The sequence below is a fragment of the Culex quinquefasciatus genome, chromosome 1, assembly GCF_015732765.1.
Source record: "Culex quinquefasciatus strain JHB chromosome 1, VPISU_Cqui_1.0_pri_paternal, whole genome shotgun sequence".
NCBI classification, from domain to species: domain Eukaryota; kingdom Metazoa; phylum Arthropoda; class Insecta; order Diptera; family Culicidae; genus Culex; species Culex quinquefasciatus.
The window spans coordinates 44,000,384-44,020,434 of record NC_051861.1 but is presented as its reverse complement, the minus strand read 5'-3'; the positions used below and the strand labels follow the sequence as shown (position 1 = coordinate 44,020,434).

The 20,051-nt window shown below is 38.7% G+C and overlaps 1 protein-coding gene across 5 annotated transcripts in view; it reads right to left on the bottom strand.

The window, feature by feature from the left end:
* Positions 1–2,786: 2,786 nt before the first annotated feature.
* LOC6033686 (multiple epidermal growth factor-like domains protein 6) overlaps positions 2,787–20,051 on the bottom strand; it is a 33,044-nt gene continuing 15,779 nt past the window's right edge. For 3 of the 5 annotated variants that reach the window (XM_038267087.1, XM_038267088.1, XM_038267085.1), the window contains exons 2-8: positions 7,375–7,670; positions 7,200–7,317; positions 6,822–7,142; positions 6,508–6,753; positions 5,898–6,452; positions 3,407–3,556; positions 2,787–3,348 (exon numbers count right to left, since the gene is read on the bottom strand). In XM_038267087.1, coding sequence (XP_038123015.1) covers positions 3,245–3,348; positions 3,407–3,556; positions 5,898–6,452; positions 6,508–6,753; positions 6,822–7,142; positions 7,200–7,317; positions 7,375–7,485 — 1,605 coding nt within the window. In that variant the 5' untranslated portion in view covers positions 7,486–7,670 and the 3' untranslated portion in view covers positions 2,787–3,244. Of the gene's footprint in view, positions 3,349–3,406; positions 3,557–5,897; positions 6,453–6,507; positions 6,754–6,821; positions 7,143–7,199; positions 7,318–7,374; positions 7,671–8,629; positions 8,741–13,383; positions 13,525–20,051 lie in introns of those variants that run through there. The other 2 variants (XM_038267084.1, XM_038267086.1) reach the window with 2 other exon arrangements.

The window sequence follows — 20,051 nt, the reverse complement described above, 5'->3', positions numbered from 1 at the left end:
ATTGAAAAAGCCCTTTTTTAGTTTTTATCGAACATTGGATTTAAATCAAAAAGAAACTCGACAGCGGAATTCTGAGCTACGATTTTTCGATCAAAACATTTTCTTATTTTAGTTCATCAACCAAACTTAAAGAACCATGCGTTCCCTTAAAAGCTAGTTTTCATTACGTTTTCACATTTGATTTGGATCTTGCTGGTATGATACAGAGTTGTACAATACAAATACATTTTTTCAAATATTTCCTCAAATCCGTCCGTTTTTTAAAATAAAGTTGAAATTAGCGGTACCGTAATCTGGGGCGAATCGGGACTACAGTCTGAATAGGGACAGCAGTTTTTAGAGCACTTAAAGCTTTTAAATCTTCAATCTTCGCCCACATTTCTAGCCAAAATGCAAGCTCATTAAGTTCACCATCCTAAACAAGAATTTGAGTGATGACACCGGCACTAATTGGTGTTCCTAGTTTCAACCCCCGAGATAGACATCATTCCTCGCCATCATTACTCATTAGGGCGCTTCTTCTGTCACACGATCCGTCGTCATAAATCGCGACTAGACTGAGAGGCTTCTCCATTTTAGTTTTTTGTTTTAATTTCTCCATAGCGTGACTCATTTGCATTTCTTCGGGTACTTCTTCCTTTCACTATAATACTAACCAGTTCCGTGTCTTTTCGTTAAGACAGGTTGGGAAAATGACTCTCAAGAATTATAACGAGCTGTTTTTCGCGCAAATTCTGCGGGCTTCGTGAAAGTTGTAGCAAAATAAACAACCATGCTGCAGCATGATTTAAGGTGTGAGAAACAATTAAGTCAACTTTGTTTGAATTTTTGTGTCATGCGATGCAACTTAGTGCAAAGTTTATGCATTCCTTGGGATGGAATTTTCACGAAAAATCCATTTTCATGATTTATTACGGGGCTGCGGAAGCGACTGTTCCTCCCCTGCTGATAGTTTGCATGCAAATGCAATCTAAATCACTGCTTCGGGTGAGCTTCATGACCTTTCGACAGCGCCCTAACCTTTAACTATCTCTGTTTGCATAATCTTAACTAACGAACGAACGGGCCTTGTTCTGTTCCACTGACCTTTACAGGCTTTCGAATGGTCAGTATGTGATTGAATTTGGTGTTTAATTAGAAAAAATAAGTTTTTCTTCCACATTGTGAATCTACAATGTTGCTGCATCTTTTAATTAATCATTTAAGATTGATTCTAAACATGCTTGTTAATTTTGCAAGAATCAAAGAAGAATTCCCTTATTTAATCAAAATAAAATATTGTCTTGTGAAGTTGCTCGTTCAATTTTAAATTACTTGAAATCATTTTTATACGATAATCATGGATATGCTGTTTGTCACAGTATACCTTTACTACCTCGTTCACTACCTTGTTGTGAGAGTGCGCAAACTTACTCTCATCATGAAAAGCTTTTTTCGTTGGATAGCAAAGACTTGAGCTTTTACTGAGAGAGCTTTTTGGCTATCCAAGTAGAAATTCTTAAACTTTTATTGTCTAAATTCTATTACATATACACTTGGAACAAAAGCATACACATCTTTTTTATGTTTGATTTTCTCTTTTTTTAACTTTTATTTTATTTCATTTTTCATTGTAATAATGTTGGAATATGTGATCAAATTGCAGGTTGTCAACTGAATAGCTGATTCAACCTGCTAAATTACAGCTATTTTTGAAGACATCTTCAGAACATCATATCATAACTGTTTTATGTTAAAAAAAACGACTTGATGACGCATTTTTTATCAGTCTATTTCGGTGTCGGTGAGTCGGTGAAATTTTAAAAGCAATAACAAGAAAGTGACGATTCTCAATTTCCCGGGAAACGAGAATTGAATTTGGCCATTTCGCGGGAATTCCCGGGATCCGGGATTTTTTTTTTGACTATATGTCAATAGTGCCAATAATATAAAAAGAAAAGTAATAAATTATTTATTTTTCAATTAATTCGTAACTGAATTAATTAATTAATAGCCTCATTATTTTGTGGACCTATTTATACCTTTTGATTTTTCTGAATCTGTAAATACAAGATCGTTTCTTGAGCTTTTTGAGACTCAAAATTATAGTTTAAAATGTTTATGAATGTTCATTCGCACTGAGTGATTTTTCAATGTGATTTCCCAGTATCGAGATTTTCGTAAGATAATAAATAACGACTCAAATATTTAATAATGAAATATTTGCTGTTAAGAAGAAAAAAAGAAAATTTATTATGAGGAATGCAATGCTCGAGATGTTATTGAAATTTAACTTATATTGAAAAGCCTTTTCCCTCAAAGAAATAATAAATAAAAATAATATTTAAAAACTTTAGTTTTCAAATGTAGGGTGTAATTACTAAGTATGATTTAAGGTAAATTTTGGGGTCCACATTTTATGGCTACTCTCAGTCACAGTTTATGTGAATTTTAAAATTTACACTTTCCGAATACGAAGATCAGAGAAGCATTAGTTTATTCTAACACGAACCTCGAACATTAAACAACATGTTCAATTTGAAACTTTTTAAATGTTTTTCTGATTAGTTTATATAATTTTGCTTGGATATTTATAAGTTTAGAATTTCCCAGGAATCTCGACCAATTTCCCGGGAATCGAGAGGTCCAAAAATGGTCGATTTCCCGAGAATTCCCGCTCGTTACCCTCTAGCAACAACTTTTTAAGAGAGTTTTTTTTAAGTCCGAGTCGGGTATTTGTGGAACGCTGGAAAAGGTGTCACAAAATTTGTGATTTGGTATTGCGTCTAAAGACAAAAATACAACGATAACATTTGATTATTGCTTTTATTTATTAAATAAACCTACGCTTCGCTTATTTTGTCAATTTATAAATGTCTATATTTATAATATCTTAAAGAGCTACCTTGCTAGACTGAACATAACAATCCGACTGTTCTTCTTTTGCTGTTTCTTATTATTTGTATTTACAGGGCTTATCAATAATTCAACAAATGATTTCTCTACTCAATAAAAAATCTTTGAAGCCCTTAGATAATCCGATGCTAGTTGATTGTTTAGCCATTCTACCAGTAGAGCATGAAAACTACGTTACCTTCTAAGTAGGAATACAGAAGTAAACATTCTTGTTGTGATATCTTGATGATAGTTTAGATATATTTAATTGCTTTTCTGTTCAACCTGCAATATGCGAAACGTCTCGCCGCCGCTGTTATAAAAATGGCTGCAATGTTTCGTTTCGATAAGATCGACCCTCTCGTAGGTACTACGCGTAATAAGCATCCCGGAGAGCTGATCCCGTAATCAGAACCGCCGCACTCGTCAGCATCATTGTGATGACCTTAAGTGCGCTGGGCCGCCCGGAAGAATCTGAAATCAAATGTGTTATTATTGTATCATCTTCAACGAGTTATTGCTCAGCACTTACTTTTGCCACTGCTGGGTTTAACGCAACGCTGTTGTTCCACGTCCGGAGAAGTGTCAAACTTGCACTGACAGCTCATGTTGCGACACTCGACGTTCTCGAGCCCTTCCTCCACGAAGCACTCGCTGGACTTGGTGCACCGTTCGTCCAAAGCTGCAATTAAAATTGATTCAATGATTTTTGGGAACAATGCGTTTTAAACATTAAAGTTTATTTTTCTGAAAATACCGTGCGGCCCCATTGGGGGAAAAACACAACACCAATACGTGCTACACTACACCTTTATGAGCATGACAGACTAAGCAACATTATCTAACACACCACATAACAAGAACAATGCTCTAATCTGAACATTATTTTCTACCATAGTTTTATGCTATTTTTTGGGTTAGATTTGTGTATTTTTGTACTGACATTGTTTATATTCTGAACATCAAAATTTGTGGTAGATAGAAAAAAAGCAAAATATTATTAATTTAGACATTTAAAAAGGCTCATTCGCAAACAGTAAAAATTTACATATGCCACCATGCGACTCCACCAATGGTAGTTCATATCGTCGCTGTCGTGCTAACTTGTCGTACGTGCATTTTGGACCAAACTGATGTCTCACCTTTCTACCTTCACAGATCCCCAAAATTAGATTTCAATTCTGGGATAATCAATGAAAACCGGAAAACCCGTGTGCATTTTGCGTCACTTTTCATATGAGAGAAGTTTCAATCTTGTCGTGCTATCTTGACACAGCCTGAAAATTGATGTAAGTGCGACAATTGGCCAAAGGATTTGAGGTCAGTACGCGTTTGACACATGAACGAGCTCGACTATCGTACACATTTGTAATTTTAACTCTGGACTCCACAACCAAACTTCAGGACGATGCACAGAATGATCAACCACACAACACGTGTTTGTTATTGATTACATTGCGTGCTCTCGTTTTTCTTTATTCCAGCTCAACAAATTAGCACGACGGCGTCGATATGGGAAAACTCAATTTTCGCTGTTAGAGTATTTTATCACACAGCAGTTGCCCCGAGCCCTCTTCGATTTTCCCGAAACTTTGTCCTATGGGGTAACTTTTGTCCCTGATTCAAAATCCGAGGTCCATTTTTCGAGATCTAGTGACGGAGCGGCGGTACGACACCTTTCATTTTTGAACGTGTTTTTCGATTATTTGCAGCTTGTAAATGGGAATGATTCAGACATTTGGTGTCAAGGGGACATTTAGGTCAAAAAACGTAATTTTCCAACAAAAACTACAAAAACAGTTTTAAAACCTCTGACATTTTTCGTTACTAAACTGTAAAAAAAAAGTTCGATGTTCTTAATTCGATGTTCTTAAAAGTAAATCTCTTTTCTTCATAAATCCTTTTTTTAATTGTCTGCTCTGCAACTTTGCAGAACATTATTACATTCTAAGAAATATCCCTGCAAATTAAAAAAAAACACGAAATCTGAAAAATATTTTTATGTTCAAAATAAAATAAACCTTCTGGATTCGAAAAGTACTAATGAAATGTTTCAAAAATGTTAAAGTTGAGTAACGAAAGGCAAAGGCAAAGTTTTAAATCTCTTTGTGTAGTTTTTTTTATGAAAAATACCTTTTTTCCAAATTTACGCCATTCAATTTTGCGTCTTATTTTTCATAAATGTTTCTTTGACATCAAATTTTCATATCATCATCATTTCAGGCTGCAAATGATTGAAAAAACTCGTCATTTTTCGAATTTTCAAAAATCTGTCAAAGATGGGTCGCACCGCTCCTCCGTCACTTGGAATCGAAAAATGGAACTCGAATTCTTAAATCAAAGTTTTAGATCGAAGATCTTGGAATGGATCCTGAATCCTGAGGATCCTGAAATGGGTCATTGGAAGCGCTGACTCTAAAAATATCTCATTAAGAAGGAAAATGTTTTTGATTTGCAAAATTTTATGAGGTCAATCATCTCGTGTTTCACAATTTCAAAAAAAATCTTTTAATTTAACACAAGGATTCTGTTACAAGCCATTAGCAATTGAAAATAATTTACTAAATTTGACTAGCCGAGTAAAGTCATTTCGAAATGGGCTTCTTAAAGCCACTACAGTTGTAGAAAAAGTAAAACAAAGTAAATGGGCTAATTTGGCTTAGTGATAAACAGCTTGTTTACAAATCCACATGGGCTTATTTGCATCTTTTTGCAAAAAAATATATTTAATTAATTAAAGATACCAAGCTCCTCCATGGGTTCATTCTAAAAAGAGAAATTCAATGGAGGCGCTTGGTTTCTCAAAATAATTCCGTAGCATGTACACGTGAAATTTGTACTATTTGGTGTTGAAACAAGTTTTGAACTAAAATTTAATATTCATGATTGGAACAGCTTCAGGGAGCCCAATGCAGACAAAAGAACTTCAATAGATTTTTAACAATATCTACTTCTACAACATCTATCAACAAACATATAGAAGCATCATTTGAATAATTTTACAGGAAAAAAAGCTTACTCACCTTTTTTCTCATGGCACTGGCCATCATTGTAATGCGTGTCCTTCTTATCGCACTGGCACTTTTCGTCCATACATTTGCCCAGCTTCCCGAGCAACGGCTGACACTGTTCGTTGGCACTGCACTCCTCTTCGTACGCTTCCGCTTCCTTCAGGCACGAGTTCCCGTGGTACAGATATCCCTTCTTGCAGTCACACTTCTTCGCCTGGTCGTTGCTTCCCGTGGGTGGCTCACAGCTCGCCTTGTCGAAGCCACAATCGTCGGCGGTCGCACAGGGCCCACCCTTGGCCGCCTTGCACCGCTCGTTGACGTACACAAAGTCCGGCTTGCAGACGCAGGTATTCACCTCGGTACAGCGGGTATTCTCCAGCGTGCAGTGGTCTTCCTTCTCGCAGTACTCTTCGTAGCCTTTTTTGGGCACACACATCTGCTGCTGGGCGTCGTACGTGGCATACGGGTAGCAGGTGCATCGTTTTGGGGTTTGCGTTGGACAGTACGCCGCCCCGTACGGCGAACATTGGCTGCTGGCCGTGCATGGCGTGTTGATCCCGAGAACACCTTTGGAGAAGCTGGGTTAGTTAAGGGTTGGTGACGTTATGAGGAAGTGGCGTACCTTTCAAACAAGTCCTCATGTTGTAGTTATAAAACTGATCGTTCCGACAAACGCAACGTCCCTGGGCGGAGAAGGTCCCACCGCCGCAGTCCTCCGCTGACCTTACGAACTCGCCCAGTTCGGCCTTGCAGCGTGCATCCACCGAATGGTAGTAGAAACCATCTTGGCAGTGGCACTGTCCAACTTTGCACACCGAATACGGCATGCCCGGGCATTCCTGCATCTCTTCCGCACAAAGGTCCCCAACTAAAAAGGAAGGCAAGATCTACGGTTATTTCTCTGACGTATCAGCGCTGGTATTTGGATCGTCTTACAAGCTGCCGTACTCTCCTCCTTGGTTGGCGAATCATAGCTTGTCTGTAGTCTAACTCTCTTCGCCGTAGCACCACTTGAACTACTCTCCTTGCGTCTCTCAGTCTCGTCGTCCAGCAACGCCGCATTGCTATCGCCGCTAGTTTGCTGGTGGCGGTCGATGGCCCTGGGCCTCGTTTCCGGCGTTTCTTCCGGCCGTGCCTGTACGCCAACATCCCTAAATGTTTTCGTTTGTGCTGCCGCTCCCGGCTCCTGGCAGACATCCGCCTGACATACCCCGCCTTCATCGGCGCAGTCCTGGTTCACCAGACAGGGTTCACCAACTGGAAGGAACGGGGATCAATATCAAAGAATCTTATGAATATCAGCAAGTAACTTACGAGACGCTCGACGTCGGCATACATTTGTGCTTCGTTCGTAGAACCCAGGTGCGCATTCGCAAAGGCCGGATCGACATACCACAGCTTCCCGGTTGTAGCTAAAGAAGCAGTCGATGTCCTGCAAAAAATCGAAACTCAACAATTGATCCCAGTTTCTCTTCTCTCGAATACCTACATCATTGCACGGTTCGTGGAGGTTCGCTAGCTGACGGCATCGGCCCCGGACGTACGTGTAGTTTGTATCACAGGTACATATACCTTCCTCGCACTTGGAACCGGTAAGCATATGAGAACACTGAACCGCCTCGTCGCACTTTACCCCATACGGTGACTCGGGCAGGCAGCGCGTAACGTCGGTTGAAAAAACATAACCTGCCGGACACTGGCAGTACCCGTAGATCGAACAGTGCGCCCCGGTCGCCTTACTGCACTCGTCCGAGGTTGCACATGGCCAGAGGACGCTGCGGGATTCTGAAAGGAGAACAGGGCGAAAATTATTACTCCGTTACTTCGTTGTGGGTAACCCACATTTCTGGAGGGTTTTGCCGGATTCATGCCATGCTACTCAAAACTGAAATTTTCCAGTAAACTGTAATGTCGGTAACTTAACAAAACGAACCTTTTCCTTAGCACCGTAACTCGGATGGCACATCGACATTTTAAAAATTCAGTAGCAGTTCAAGCTTGTGACTGTTTCTTTTGCTGTATTTGGTAAGATTGATGAACCGTCAGAAATGATTCTCAGATGAAGAGTAAGATTTCACAGATTTCTGGACACCCTACTATTGGTGCACCTAAAGGAAAACCAAAATCCGTCAGATTTTCCTTCTCCGATAACCCGACATAGAAGCGAACAATAAATTCCAGTGCAATATTGGTATGCAGAGAGTTGCAGCACGATTTTTATGGGCTGTAGACACGACATCATCGAAAGGTGTACCGGTACTACCGAACACTCACACACTTCAATCAAATGGTTCTTCTCACATTTTTACCTCATATAAACACACGCTGGGGGTGGGGACCAAGCGCCATGCATAATTAGGAACCCGGTTCCGAGTGGCATGTTACACCTACATTATTTATGTATTACGGAGATAGTTTCACGCTGACCTAGAACTTTGGAAGTTCCGTTCCTTTGACATAATCGGTGACCTTCGGCTGCGATCTAGCGTAGGTGCTATTTTGGAAAACAGAATACAGCGTAGTAATTTATTTCCCATTTTGAAAGTGTTTAAGGCCATGCACAATTTCAACATATGTTCAAAGATAAGATAACCATCATTTAAACACCTGTGTAAATTTGACCGGAAAAGAAATCAGCCATAGTAACTTCACTTTCACCTTTTTTTTTAATCTACATTACATTATTTGCAAATTTCATGACAAAAAATTAACACCTGGACTCACTTAACAAGTCAATGATTTACCTTGCACGACAAGCACCACCAGAAGGAACCACTTCAAGACCGATTGCATTGTGAAACTTCACTTCAATCCGTTTCCCATCGACACCTGTTCGTTACTGGCCAACTGGCCCGCAGGCAGACATGAATGGAATTCGATAACTCTCACCTTGCTTATCAGTTCGTTAGTCAGTGGATGACCGACCAAACCAACGCGGGCTTATCAGTTTGCTGCTGGTTATCGGAAGTCCCGCCGATTGTTTCGAAGCTAATTCGCACAAATATGATCAATTGGCCTGATTTGGATAATCCGGGCTGGGGTTGACTTTACTCTGATAGAAAATACTTGACTTTTCGATATTCACAGGGCTGAATCGTATGGTAGCTTAAATCCCGAATATGAGCGTGATTGGATGAAGCAGTGCAAGTGGCTGGCTTTGGGTATTAAATTGCTTTCGACCCGTAATCAGTGCTAGTTTATGGAAATCAAGTGTTTTGAAAGTGATAAAATTAAAATTGCAATTTGTAATTTACAGGTTTGCCAGATCTTCTATGTTTTAGACACATTTGAAAGATCTTTTGATTACCAATAAATCGATATATAACATTATGATATTTCCAGCCAATTATCTAACGTCCGAATATATGCAAAAACACATTTTTATGCATAACATTTAAACTACTTGTCGAAACCTCTAACTAAGTTCTAACAAATCAATATCGTTGTATGGGACCCTGAACCGCGTCGAAAGCGACCAGTTGGATCAAAATCGGTTCAGCCATGGCTGAGAACACTCAATGACATTATTGCAACCCTCTGGCACCACTGTAAATGGCTGGAACGTTTGACAGTCACCAAAACCTCGAAGAGCCCACGTAGTAGTATTAGTGAAGAGCCCACGTTGTTTATCGTGGGCTCTTCACTAATACTACTGCATGGGCTCTGTGAGTGTAGCAGTATAGAGCTTTATGACGTTTCGCGTACGCACACTAGCGCACCATTTGATTTTGCTGGCCGGACAAAATTTAACCTCACTTTTTTTCGTGTACGTACACGCAATACATGCGCACGTAAATAACTCTATTGGTGTTGTCTGTTTGTTTACACCAAATCTTCAAGAAACATCACTTTTTGTGTGTGCAAATCTGTTACGAAAAAAGGTGAGAAATGTTGCTTCCGATTGACCGCTAAGATTTGACGGGTAGTACTAGACCGGGGACTGGCCAAGTCCCGCAACTTCCGAACGACTCGCTGCAATCTCCGGCAGGGAGTAACCAACCAAGTGCAGAAACATCCGTGATTCCGGTGATTGTGGCAGAGCTGGTCTTTCCGAGCATCCTTCGATAACCTTCTCCGAGGATTGGCCCACTCCCGCTGTCGACCCGCACAGGGAATCGAAGGAATCGTGTGCTTGTGTAGAATCCGACCTTTTGTGGAATCACAAGAAGTTCATCGCGAAGTGGTTCGTACAAAATTAAACTTCGAGCTTTCAAAACCGTCTTTATCGCAACTTCATCCATAGTCTCTGGCGGATAGGGTCCTTCGGGAACTTGTGTTTGGAAATCCGTCCCGTGTCGTTATTTTTTTTATGGAAATCATTTCAACATTATGGAATTACGCCTTTTTTACCACGCGGTTTGTTTATTTTCAAATTTTGACAGCAAATACGTACTTCATCTTCTTTGTTGTCTTCATGTTCGCGTCGAACATTTAGGTTTCATAAACATGGCCGTCGTGCTCGTGACAGTGGGCTGCATTATTGGTAACACACAGACACACACACAGACGGACATTTGTTCTGTTTCCGATTTTGAGTCGATAGGTATACAATGTATACTATACATGGATCTAAGAGCTCTATGTGAAAATTTAATTTTTGGAACAGGATTCGAAGCCTCTGTGCTCTCATGTACTAAGCTTGCTGGTTTTCCTATCAGTGAGCAAGGCAAAAGACCTCAGCAGTTCTCAACAATTTCGCAATTTTTAAATTCTCATTGTTTGGTTTTGATCAAATCTGGAGTTTTTTTTTAAAAGGTCCAATAAACCAAATTTCCAGTTTTTGCTTTTTGGGTGTTTTTAGAACCGCCTTGAGTCAGGGGTATTGAAAAACACCCAAAAAGCAAAAACTGAAAATTTGGTTTATTGGTCCTTTTCAAAAAAAACTCCAGAAATATTGTCCCTATGTCAAAAAAGTCATTTTTCATCATTAGCTTTTCCATACAAGTCTCGATACAATATTGTTGAATGGTCAGTGTTCATACAAAAGCGGTATGTAAATGCATGAAATTGTTCATCTTGAGAAGATATTCGGCAGAGTTGTAGGCTATGATTAGGACTTTTCAGAATAATGGGTACATGAAAAACGGAAAAAAACCATTTTTATTGAACTTTTTATGATGTGTGATGATATTTTTATGTTGAATGTCCTAAAATTCAAATTCTAAATTTCGATATTTATTATTATTTATAGAGGAAATAAAAAATACATGTTTGGATCTAAGTGCGTGATGGTAGAAGTTCTGGTTTAGGAGATATGACTTTTTTGAAAAATTGTTTTTTAATATCGAAAATCTTTACACTTTATAATAAAATGTACCATTTTCAAGTTGTAGCTACTTTCAAGGATACATTTTCGTTTTTTGGGTTTATTTTTTCATTTACTAATTTTTGCCTTCCTCACTGAGGTAAGGCTATAATCCTGCTCTGCAAATGAACTTTTTATTAAAAGCACCTAGACCCACCTTCATGTATACATATCGACTCAGAATCGAAAACTGAACAAATGTCTGTGTGTGTGTATGTGTGTGTGTATGTGTGTGTGTATGTGTGTGTATGTATGTATGTGACCAAAATTCTCACTGAGTTTTCTTAGCACTGGCTGAACCGATTTTGATCGAACCAGTTGCATTCGACTTGGTTTAGGGTCCCATACATCGCTATTGAATTGTTTGAAGTTTCGATAAGTAGTTCAAAAGTTATATATAAAAATGTGTTTTCACAAATATCCGGATCTCAATTATATGCATGTAAACGATGTCCGGATCCAGCATCCGACACATCATTGGTTAGGTAATTAAAAGGCCTTTCCAATGAGTACAAAACATTGAGGATCTGACAACCCTGTCTCGAGTTATGGCCACTTAAGTGATATTTATGTACTTTTTTGAAGCCGAATCTCACTTAAATGTATGTAAACTATGTCCGGATCCACAATCCGACCCATCGTTGGTTAGGTTATCAGAAGGCCTTTCCAACGAGTCCAAAACATTGAAGATCTGGCAACCCTGTCTCGAGTAATGACCACTTAAGTGATATTTATGTACTTTTTTGAAGCCGGATCTCACTTAAATGTATGTAAACTATGTTCGGATCCATCATCCGACTAATCGTTGGTTAGATAATTGAAAAGCCTTTCCAATGAGTACAAAACATTGAAGATCTGGCAACCCTGTCTCGAGTTATGACCACTTAAGTGATATTTATGTACTTTTTTGAAGCCGGATCTCACTTAAATGTATGTAAACTATGTCTGGATCCATCATCCGACCCATCGTTGGTTAGGCAATTGAAAGGCCTTTCTAATGAGTCCAAAACATTGAAGATCTGGCAACCCTGTCTCGAGTTATGACCACTTAAGTGATATTTATGTACTTTTTTGAAGCCGGATCTCACTTAAATGTATGTAAACTATGTCCGGATCCATCATCCGACCCATCGTTGGGTAGGCAATTGAAAGGCCTTTCCAAAGAGTCCAAAACATTGAAGATCTAGCAACCCTTTCTAGAGTTATTATCACTTAAGTTATATCTGTGTTTTTTTCTGGATCTAAAAAAAGCTGAAATGTGTGTCCAAACCACTCATATTACCCATTTTATGGTAAAAAGTGAGGAAGGCATCAACCACATAGGTGGATTAGGTTAGTTTTTTGTGAAACTTTCAGATCAGGCGCGTGGATGTTCACTGTTATCTGGGGTGAATCGAGACTGTGATTGCTTTTTGTCACTAATTTGCTAAAGGCATAAAATCTTTTAAAGCACTCTTCTGGTCCCAAAAAATGGAAAACTGAATGCATGAATCAATAATCCTTGATAAAACAGAGATTTACACACCAATCGGTAAAAGATCTTCTAATGCATCTTCTGATGCTTGTATTTCACAAAAAAAGTGTTTTTTGCTGCCGATGTGAACAACCAAACCAAAGCACATACATTAAAAAAAACAAGTAAAAAAATAATTGACTCCGCAGATAGAGCTTTAAGACAACATTCCTTGTCAATGGATTATCTTACTCTTTAGGCATACATTCAAATACATAATTTAGTAATGCTGTATAACTTTCAAAAATGATGAGTTTCCAATATTTTCGAAGCATCGTTTTGCTGGAAACCTTGATGGATATTCAATTTTCTCACCTTCAAGTAACTTTATGTTAACAAATTTCAGAAATGGTAGCTAATGCATACATTATGCAACGCTCGAAAGCATTCTCTTCCGATAAATCGCAAACCAGTGCAAACAGCCCACTTTACTACACCTGTCACTTGTTCGCAGTAATTTATTTCCCATTCTTCCCCCGCGTACTCACTCCAACAAATGGCTTCCCGACCCGTGATTGGCAACAAACAACTAATCGCTTCTAATGGTAGGAACCATGTTCAGTGAGCGGATGGTAATGAAGTCGGTCGGTAGAAATCGTTCAACAGCATATCACTTTCAACAAACGAGGACATTATGCATGTGAGTCTGATATCCATCACTGAATTTAAAATTCACTTACTGACGTCCACTTCATCGTAGTTCGTGTTCCGATAGCAAATTACGATCGCCTCTGCCAGCGAGATTTTACTTTGGAGGGTGAAAATCTCGGCCAGAACAATCACAACCACTCCTGGCAAGTGCATCCTGTCGTTTCCAGTTGAATCCACAATTGCCTTCCCTCAAAACAGCAAGATTTTCCGGAACCGGAGACCGGAATGTTGCACGCGCGCGAGGTCCTCCGCTGTCAAAGTATCACTAATTCGAACGGCTCACCTGGCGCCCGGTCAAACATGGTCATTTCGCGCAAATCCCTCTCCAATGCAAGCATGCATGCAAAATCCTTAAACGAAAGCAATCAACCGCGTATGTGTAGCGTATAAGCTCCCTTTTCTCCCCACCCACAACCTCCCATCACTCCGTTCCGACAGGGCATGTCATCGCCATGGCCGTGGCCAGCAATCGTCGTCCATTCAAGTCCTGGCCATCAGGCTGCGGACTCCAATTGTATCGGCTCGAGCACATAATTCTTTACGCTGCAAAGGAGCGCAAAAAACTCTCACAATTCTCCAACGTGTTCCGAGCACGTGCTCGCAAGGGTGGACTTGCTTGTATGTATTGGATAGTAGCTGCTTATTACACAATATGCACAGAAAAAAATATTTCTGTAAATTTACATTATTTATCATGTACCAAAAGGTATCATGATAAATGATGTATATTTCCATTAGGTCCATTGGAAATTTACATAAGATTCATTGGAAATTTACATTAGTTTTGAAAATTTACATTTGTTTTGGAATTTACATTAGTTTTGAAATTTACATTAGTTCAAATCAACTAATTCTGATTGGCCAATGGGAATGAGAAGCTCGACTTGGATTGCAGTAGGAAAAGGGTGTGGCCTATGTTCTATTTTAAAATGATTGAAGCGGGCAGCAAAAGGAAATTCTGATTTTAAAAAGTTGTTTCACAGGTAGGGGACGCATTCCGTCGACGGTCAAGTGGAATAATGCTGGACTGGAATTGAACGAACGACGGGTAGGATGTTCGGTGTTACTGCTGCTACCCGCTGCCGACTGAGCCATCTTCGCATTTTATAAACGAGCGGCTAAAGCATCAACTTGTTCAGGTCGAGGCACAGGCAGTGAGCCAGCGAAGTATGAGAGCGATAGAAAGAGAACCAAACATAACTATTTTTAAGTTCGGGTGGTTTTGAAGTCAACGTTTGGCAGAAATACATTGGATATATGATTTACATTAAATAGGAATTTACAGGAAGCCGAACGCGGGTAGAAATTCATCAGATTTGAGTTTCCATGCTCAACGTTTCCATTAGATTCATGATTTACATTAGATTTAGATTTACATCGGAGTAATTTCCATTACTTTTTGCTCATTACATCATATTTCAACATTACATTGAGTGAGTTTACATAAGAAACAGCATTTACGTGCTGTGTAAATTTACATATTTTTTTCTGTGTGGGCTTTCCCAGTCCTTCTCCAACCCTACCCCCAGCCGCAACTATTTTTCTCATTTTCAACAAATCGTCGCCGACGTGCTGACTAGTCGTACGTACATTTTGGGCCAAATTGAGTTAAGAACGCCATTTTGTGCAGTTCACAATGCCTCACCTTTTGACCTTCACAGATCCCCAAAATTCGATTTCAATCCTGAGATATTCAACAAAATCCGAAAAAAAAACTCCGCGCCTTTTTGTCACTTTACATGTGAAAGTAGTTTCAATCTTGTCATGCTATCTTGTCACTCCCTGAAAATTGATGAAAGAGCGACATCTGGCCAAAGGGATTTCAAGTCAGAACGCGTTTGACGCACGTGCAAGTTAGACTACCGTACACATTTATAATTATAACTCGGAACTCCATCAACCAACTTCAACCAAACTTCGGGACAATGCACATAATGGTCAGCCAAACAAAACGTGTTTGTTATTGTTTATATTGCGTACTTTCGTTTTTTTACGACGTACGACAAGATAGCACGACAGCGTTGAAATGCTCTGATTGTATGGAAGCCTTGCAGGCGACGACGCGAGGCAATAAAATTCGAATCATGCAGTGTGTGTGTGTGTCCTGTACCTTCACATATTATGCAGGTGGAAAATGGGCAGTGTCACGGCAAAAAACGACTCGATTTTCTGGTAGTTTTGTAAACTGGACAGCATAAGTACCCGCGGGGTTTTGCAACATAACAGGGGTGAAGTCTATAAGGTCATCCATGTTGGCAATAAATAAAAAATAAAATGAATTCCAAAGTCAAAGCTCCAAAATGCAATATAATACATTAGCATAGTAGTGCATTATGCAACCCATTTTGTTTCTGGAAAGTTTATCGGCAGAAAAAACTTTTAACTACGATAAAAAAAACTGTCAATACAGAAATTAGAGCGTCCAATTTCCCGTCCCGGGAAAAAATTTCCGGGGAATTCCCGGGATTTCCCGAAAAAAAAATATTTCCCGTTTCCCGAGAAGTTTGTAAACTTCCCGGGAATTCCCGAAATTCAAGCGAAAGAACTTTCAGACACTTTTTTTTATTTACAAAAAAAAAATCAAGGCATTCAATTTTATTTGATTCAATTCAATTTACTGTTCTTATTGAACTTCATCAGACCGTCTAAAAATTTCATGTCAAGGTTTATTCCAGATGATATTATAAAAAATCCACAATTGAGAATAGAGTTTGGTTATTTGTTGGACAACAAAAATTACTAAACTTCTTTCAATCGAAGTCATTTATTAGGCTGAATCATTAAAAAACTACTTTTTAAAATATATCAAGGGTACCCAAAAAATGCAAACATCAAAAATTCGCTCCTAATAATTGAAAACTTTGAATTGTGATTGCATAAAAATGATCAAGGGAAAAAGAAGATTCTAATGTAAATTTCATGCTTATCTATTTATTGATAGGCTGAAACCAGTAAGATTTGTCCTGCAAAAAAATATTTGCAGGGATGAAATTTTGTTCTGCATATTTTTTCTTTTTGTTTCAGTAAAATTTTCAATATTATGTTTTATCATGTTCTCTCAACCTGGTCACAGAGACAAATTTGAAATCAATTTTATGATTTTGGAAAATGGATTTATTTTACTCGTGACTACTGTGATTAAAAAAAACCTACTTATTGACAAAAAAAAACTGATCATTTTTTATATTTTGTACGAGTTGAAAGACAGCTTAGCAATAAAAGCTAAGTAAATTATATATTCTCTTGAAGTTGTATGCTTTTTTACAAGCAGTCAAGGCATTAATTGATCCTCAGGCTTATTTTTACCATTGAAGTTGCTATTCTATACAGTTGTATAGCAAAATATTAATAATATTAATCAAAACCAGGATTAGAACAAGTTTCGATAAATTTCAAATTTTTCGGGAATTTCCGGGATTTCCCGGGAAATTCGATGAAAATTTCCCGTTTCCCGGGAATTTTGTAACCCCGGTAAATTGGACGCTCTAACAGAAATAGAACATTGCAAATTGTTTTAGGAAGTTTCTTAAAATAATTGTTTTTTGCCCCCTTAGTTTTCAAGCCAATATTGAAGGAAGGGGGCGACATAATTTTTTTTAAATATTTGCAATAGCCTTAAGTAAATTGCTCGAATCAATTGTAGAATTTAGTGTTTAAAATTCCACCTGCGATAAGCTACCATAGAAGGTGTTCAATTTTTCATAACCCAGGAAAAGATAAATGACACTGCAATTTCGTTTCAAAAAGGGGGCGAGAGTTCACGACATTTCCAGCATGAATAAACCCGCCTCCGTTCCTGGTGGGGTGCAAGTGTGTACGGAAGTATTTATGATCGAACCAGTTCCGGTACAAATCACGGTCAATGTGGCGCACGGCCGGCGGCGTCGTCGTACAACTCATAACACATTTCGGACGGAGAGCTATAAATTTCGTGCTGAATGGAGGTCAAGTTTAGTGTGGTAGAAAACTTTAAAAGGATCTTGGCGAAGTTTCAATTTAGTGTCTGAGAATATTTTTTAACTATCTTTTCAAATATATTTTTAGAACAAAAAGTCGTCACGTAACTGATTTATATTATTTTTGATGAAGGTAATCCCAGCTTTAAATATCTCACAATGGGACGCAAACTGCTTTGACTAACCCACAAATTTTACTTCAACTTTTCAGAAAGCCGTTGAATGAAAACCACGACACCGAGCGATAACAATAGCGCTGCCAGTATTTCAAGTGTCATCCAGCCCAAGAATAAATTCTAGACGTGGGAGCATGTCTCATTGTTTTGCGTACTCCAGAACACATTTATTTACTCCCCCATCGTGTTATAAACCCGAAAAAGCTGTAACGAACCCAGTATTTACTGCTCGGAGCTCGGGCATTACATAAACAAATATTTCAGTAGAACACGTCTTTGCGTGGTAAGACATCTCACAAATTTAGTGACGACAATTATGACGACTGTCGTCAGAAACCGACCGCGATATTTGTAGATTTGGTATAAATATAAAAGTTTTGATACAAAAAGTCTACACGTCTACATTACAATTTAAATGTTGCCCTGGTTCGGTAAATTTGATCTCATGAAAAAATGCTTGTTTCTGATAATAGAAATAGAACATTTTAGGAATCATATTTCCTATAAACGACTCGCAGTGGATTTTGAAGAAAATCCAGAAATGCAGACATACCTAGTTACGAGTTACAAATTAAAGATTTTTTCAACACGTGTTGAACAAATGATGCCCAGCCAAGTTGGATAAATCAAGGAAACAATGTAAATGGGCCGCTATGGATTTGTTAACAACAGTCTATTCTGCTCACGCCAGAACATGTTAACATTTGGAAATAGCAGGATAGGCTGTTGTTTACAAATCCACATTGGTTTTATTACATTGTTTTAATTGACAGAATACTTTAATCTGTAATTATTAGAATGATCAACTTTGCAGAATTGTTTTTGTGAGTTAAGCCTTTGAACTTTTAAAATGAATTTCGTAATGATCATATCAGCAATCTTTTCGTGAGATGACCCATATATTTTAATAACAATAATAATGTATATTTCATCATTCATTTGGTACCGCAATTACTTCCCTAATGAACAGAGTTGTTCCTTTAAAGGGTTGTAATCTTAGTTACTGGATTAAAATTTAACATATCGTCGCTGTCGTGCTATCTTGTCACACGTCGATTTTGGGCCAAGTTGAGTTGAGGACGCCATTTTGTGCAGCCCACAACGCCTCACCTTTTGATCTTCACATATTCCCAAAATTCGATTTCAATCCTGATATATTAAAAAAAAACCGAAAAAAAATTCCGTGCATTGTTGACTCTCTTCTTATTAAAGAAGTTTCAATCTTCTCGTGCTATCTTGACACATCCTGAAAATTGATGTGAGTACGACAACTGGCCAAAGGGATTTCAGGTCAGAACGCGTTTGACACACGTACAGGTCCGCTTACCGTACAGATTTGGAATTACAACTCGAGACTCTGGCAACCAAATTCAACATCATTGTCTTGTCATAAAATTCTTGTGCATTTTTTATGCATACACAATTCATAACAGTCAATTATTCAATAACTATGTAACAATTCATATTTTTATTTCGATTAACAAATTTAATTATTTGAATCTCCCATCAAGTTATCTCCCCGAAGGTCAATATTGTTGTACTGCAATGATAGTCGGAACTTACATGTATGTAGCACGAAACATTGATATATTCACTGCTCCACATATCGAACGGTTGATATTATTCGCTAATCGAATGAAAATGTCGCGTGTTATTTTCTCTCTCTTCAAGTGTTCAGGCTAATGGGGCAGGACAAGCTCGTATACGAGGGAAAACGAATTCAGGAAGACAAAATTTGAATAATTTATCTGTTTCAGTCTAGCGGAAAAGTTGTCCACTTTCGAATCGAAACATGACCATTTGCTTCGGGGAACGGTGGAAAATGGAACCACGATGATGGATTGAACAGGTTGAGGGGGACCAACGCGAAAATCAATTCCTAAACGGCACCGAAAACGAGCTGACCATGGTTCCACAACCCATTAATGACGTCATTGTTGGATATTGATCGCAAACCTCGCCGTCACCATAGACTGACTGACTGAAGGCAGAAAGCAGAGCACGGATTTCGTCGTCGTTAAATTTCCACAGAATTTCGTTTTTGTCTTGGTACTCCATTCTACCGAGGAAAAGCAAAGAACCGGTCGGCACTAAATCCTTTCGGACAGTGAGTGATAGGGTAGGTGCATCTAGTTTTGATCAAACGTTTTTGCAAATCGGCTTTGTAGTTCGTCTTAATTCCTTTTATTTAAAATTTTTACCATTTTCAACATCTTAATCCGAAGCCAGCTGCACCCATCCTGGAAAATGTGAGAATGGCAGCATGATGGGTGCAAATTGCTTCCCCAAGCATATTGTTTTTCCAGCACGGGTCGCCAGGTTGGTCCTACATGATGTCATGTTTGATTTATGTCCACCTGTTTGCGAGCCCATTCGTTACTTCTTCGGCTCCGATTTCGACCGATGCTTTGACGAAATTGTACCGTTGGTACACATTCTGGAAGCAAGCAAATAAGTGTCATTTGCAAACAGTTTATGGCATCGGGACACGCTCGGTGGCCAGAGCAATAACATGCCCTGGTTGTTGCACACATTGAGGGAAATTGAAAATGTACCTTTTTTATG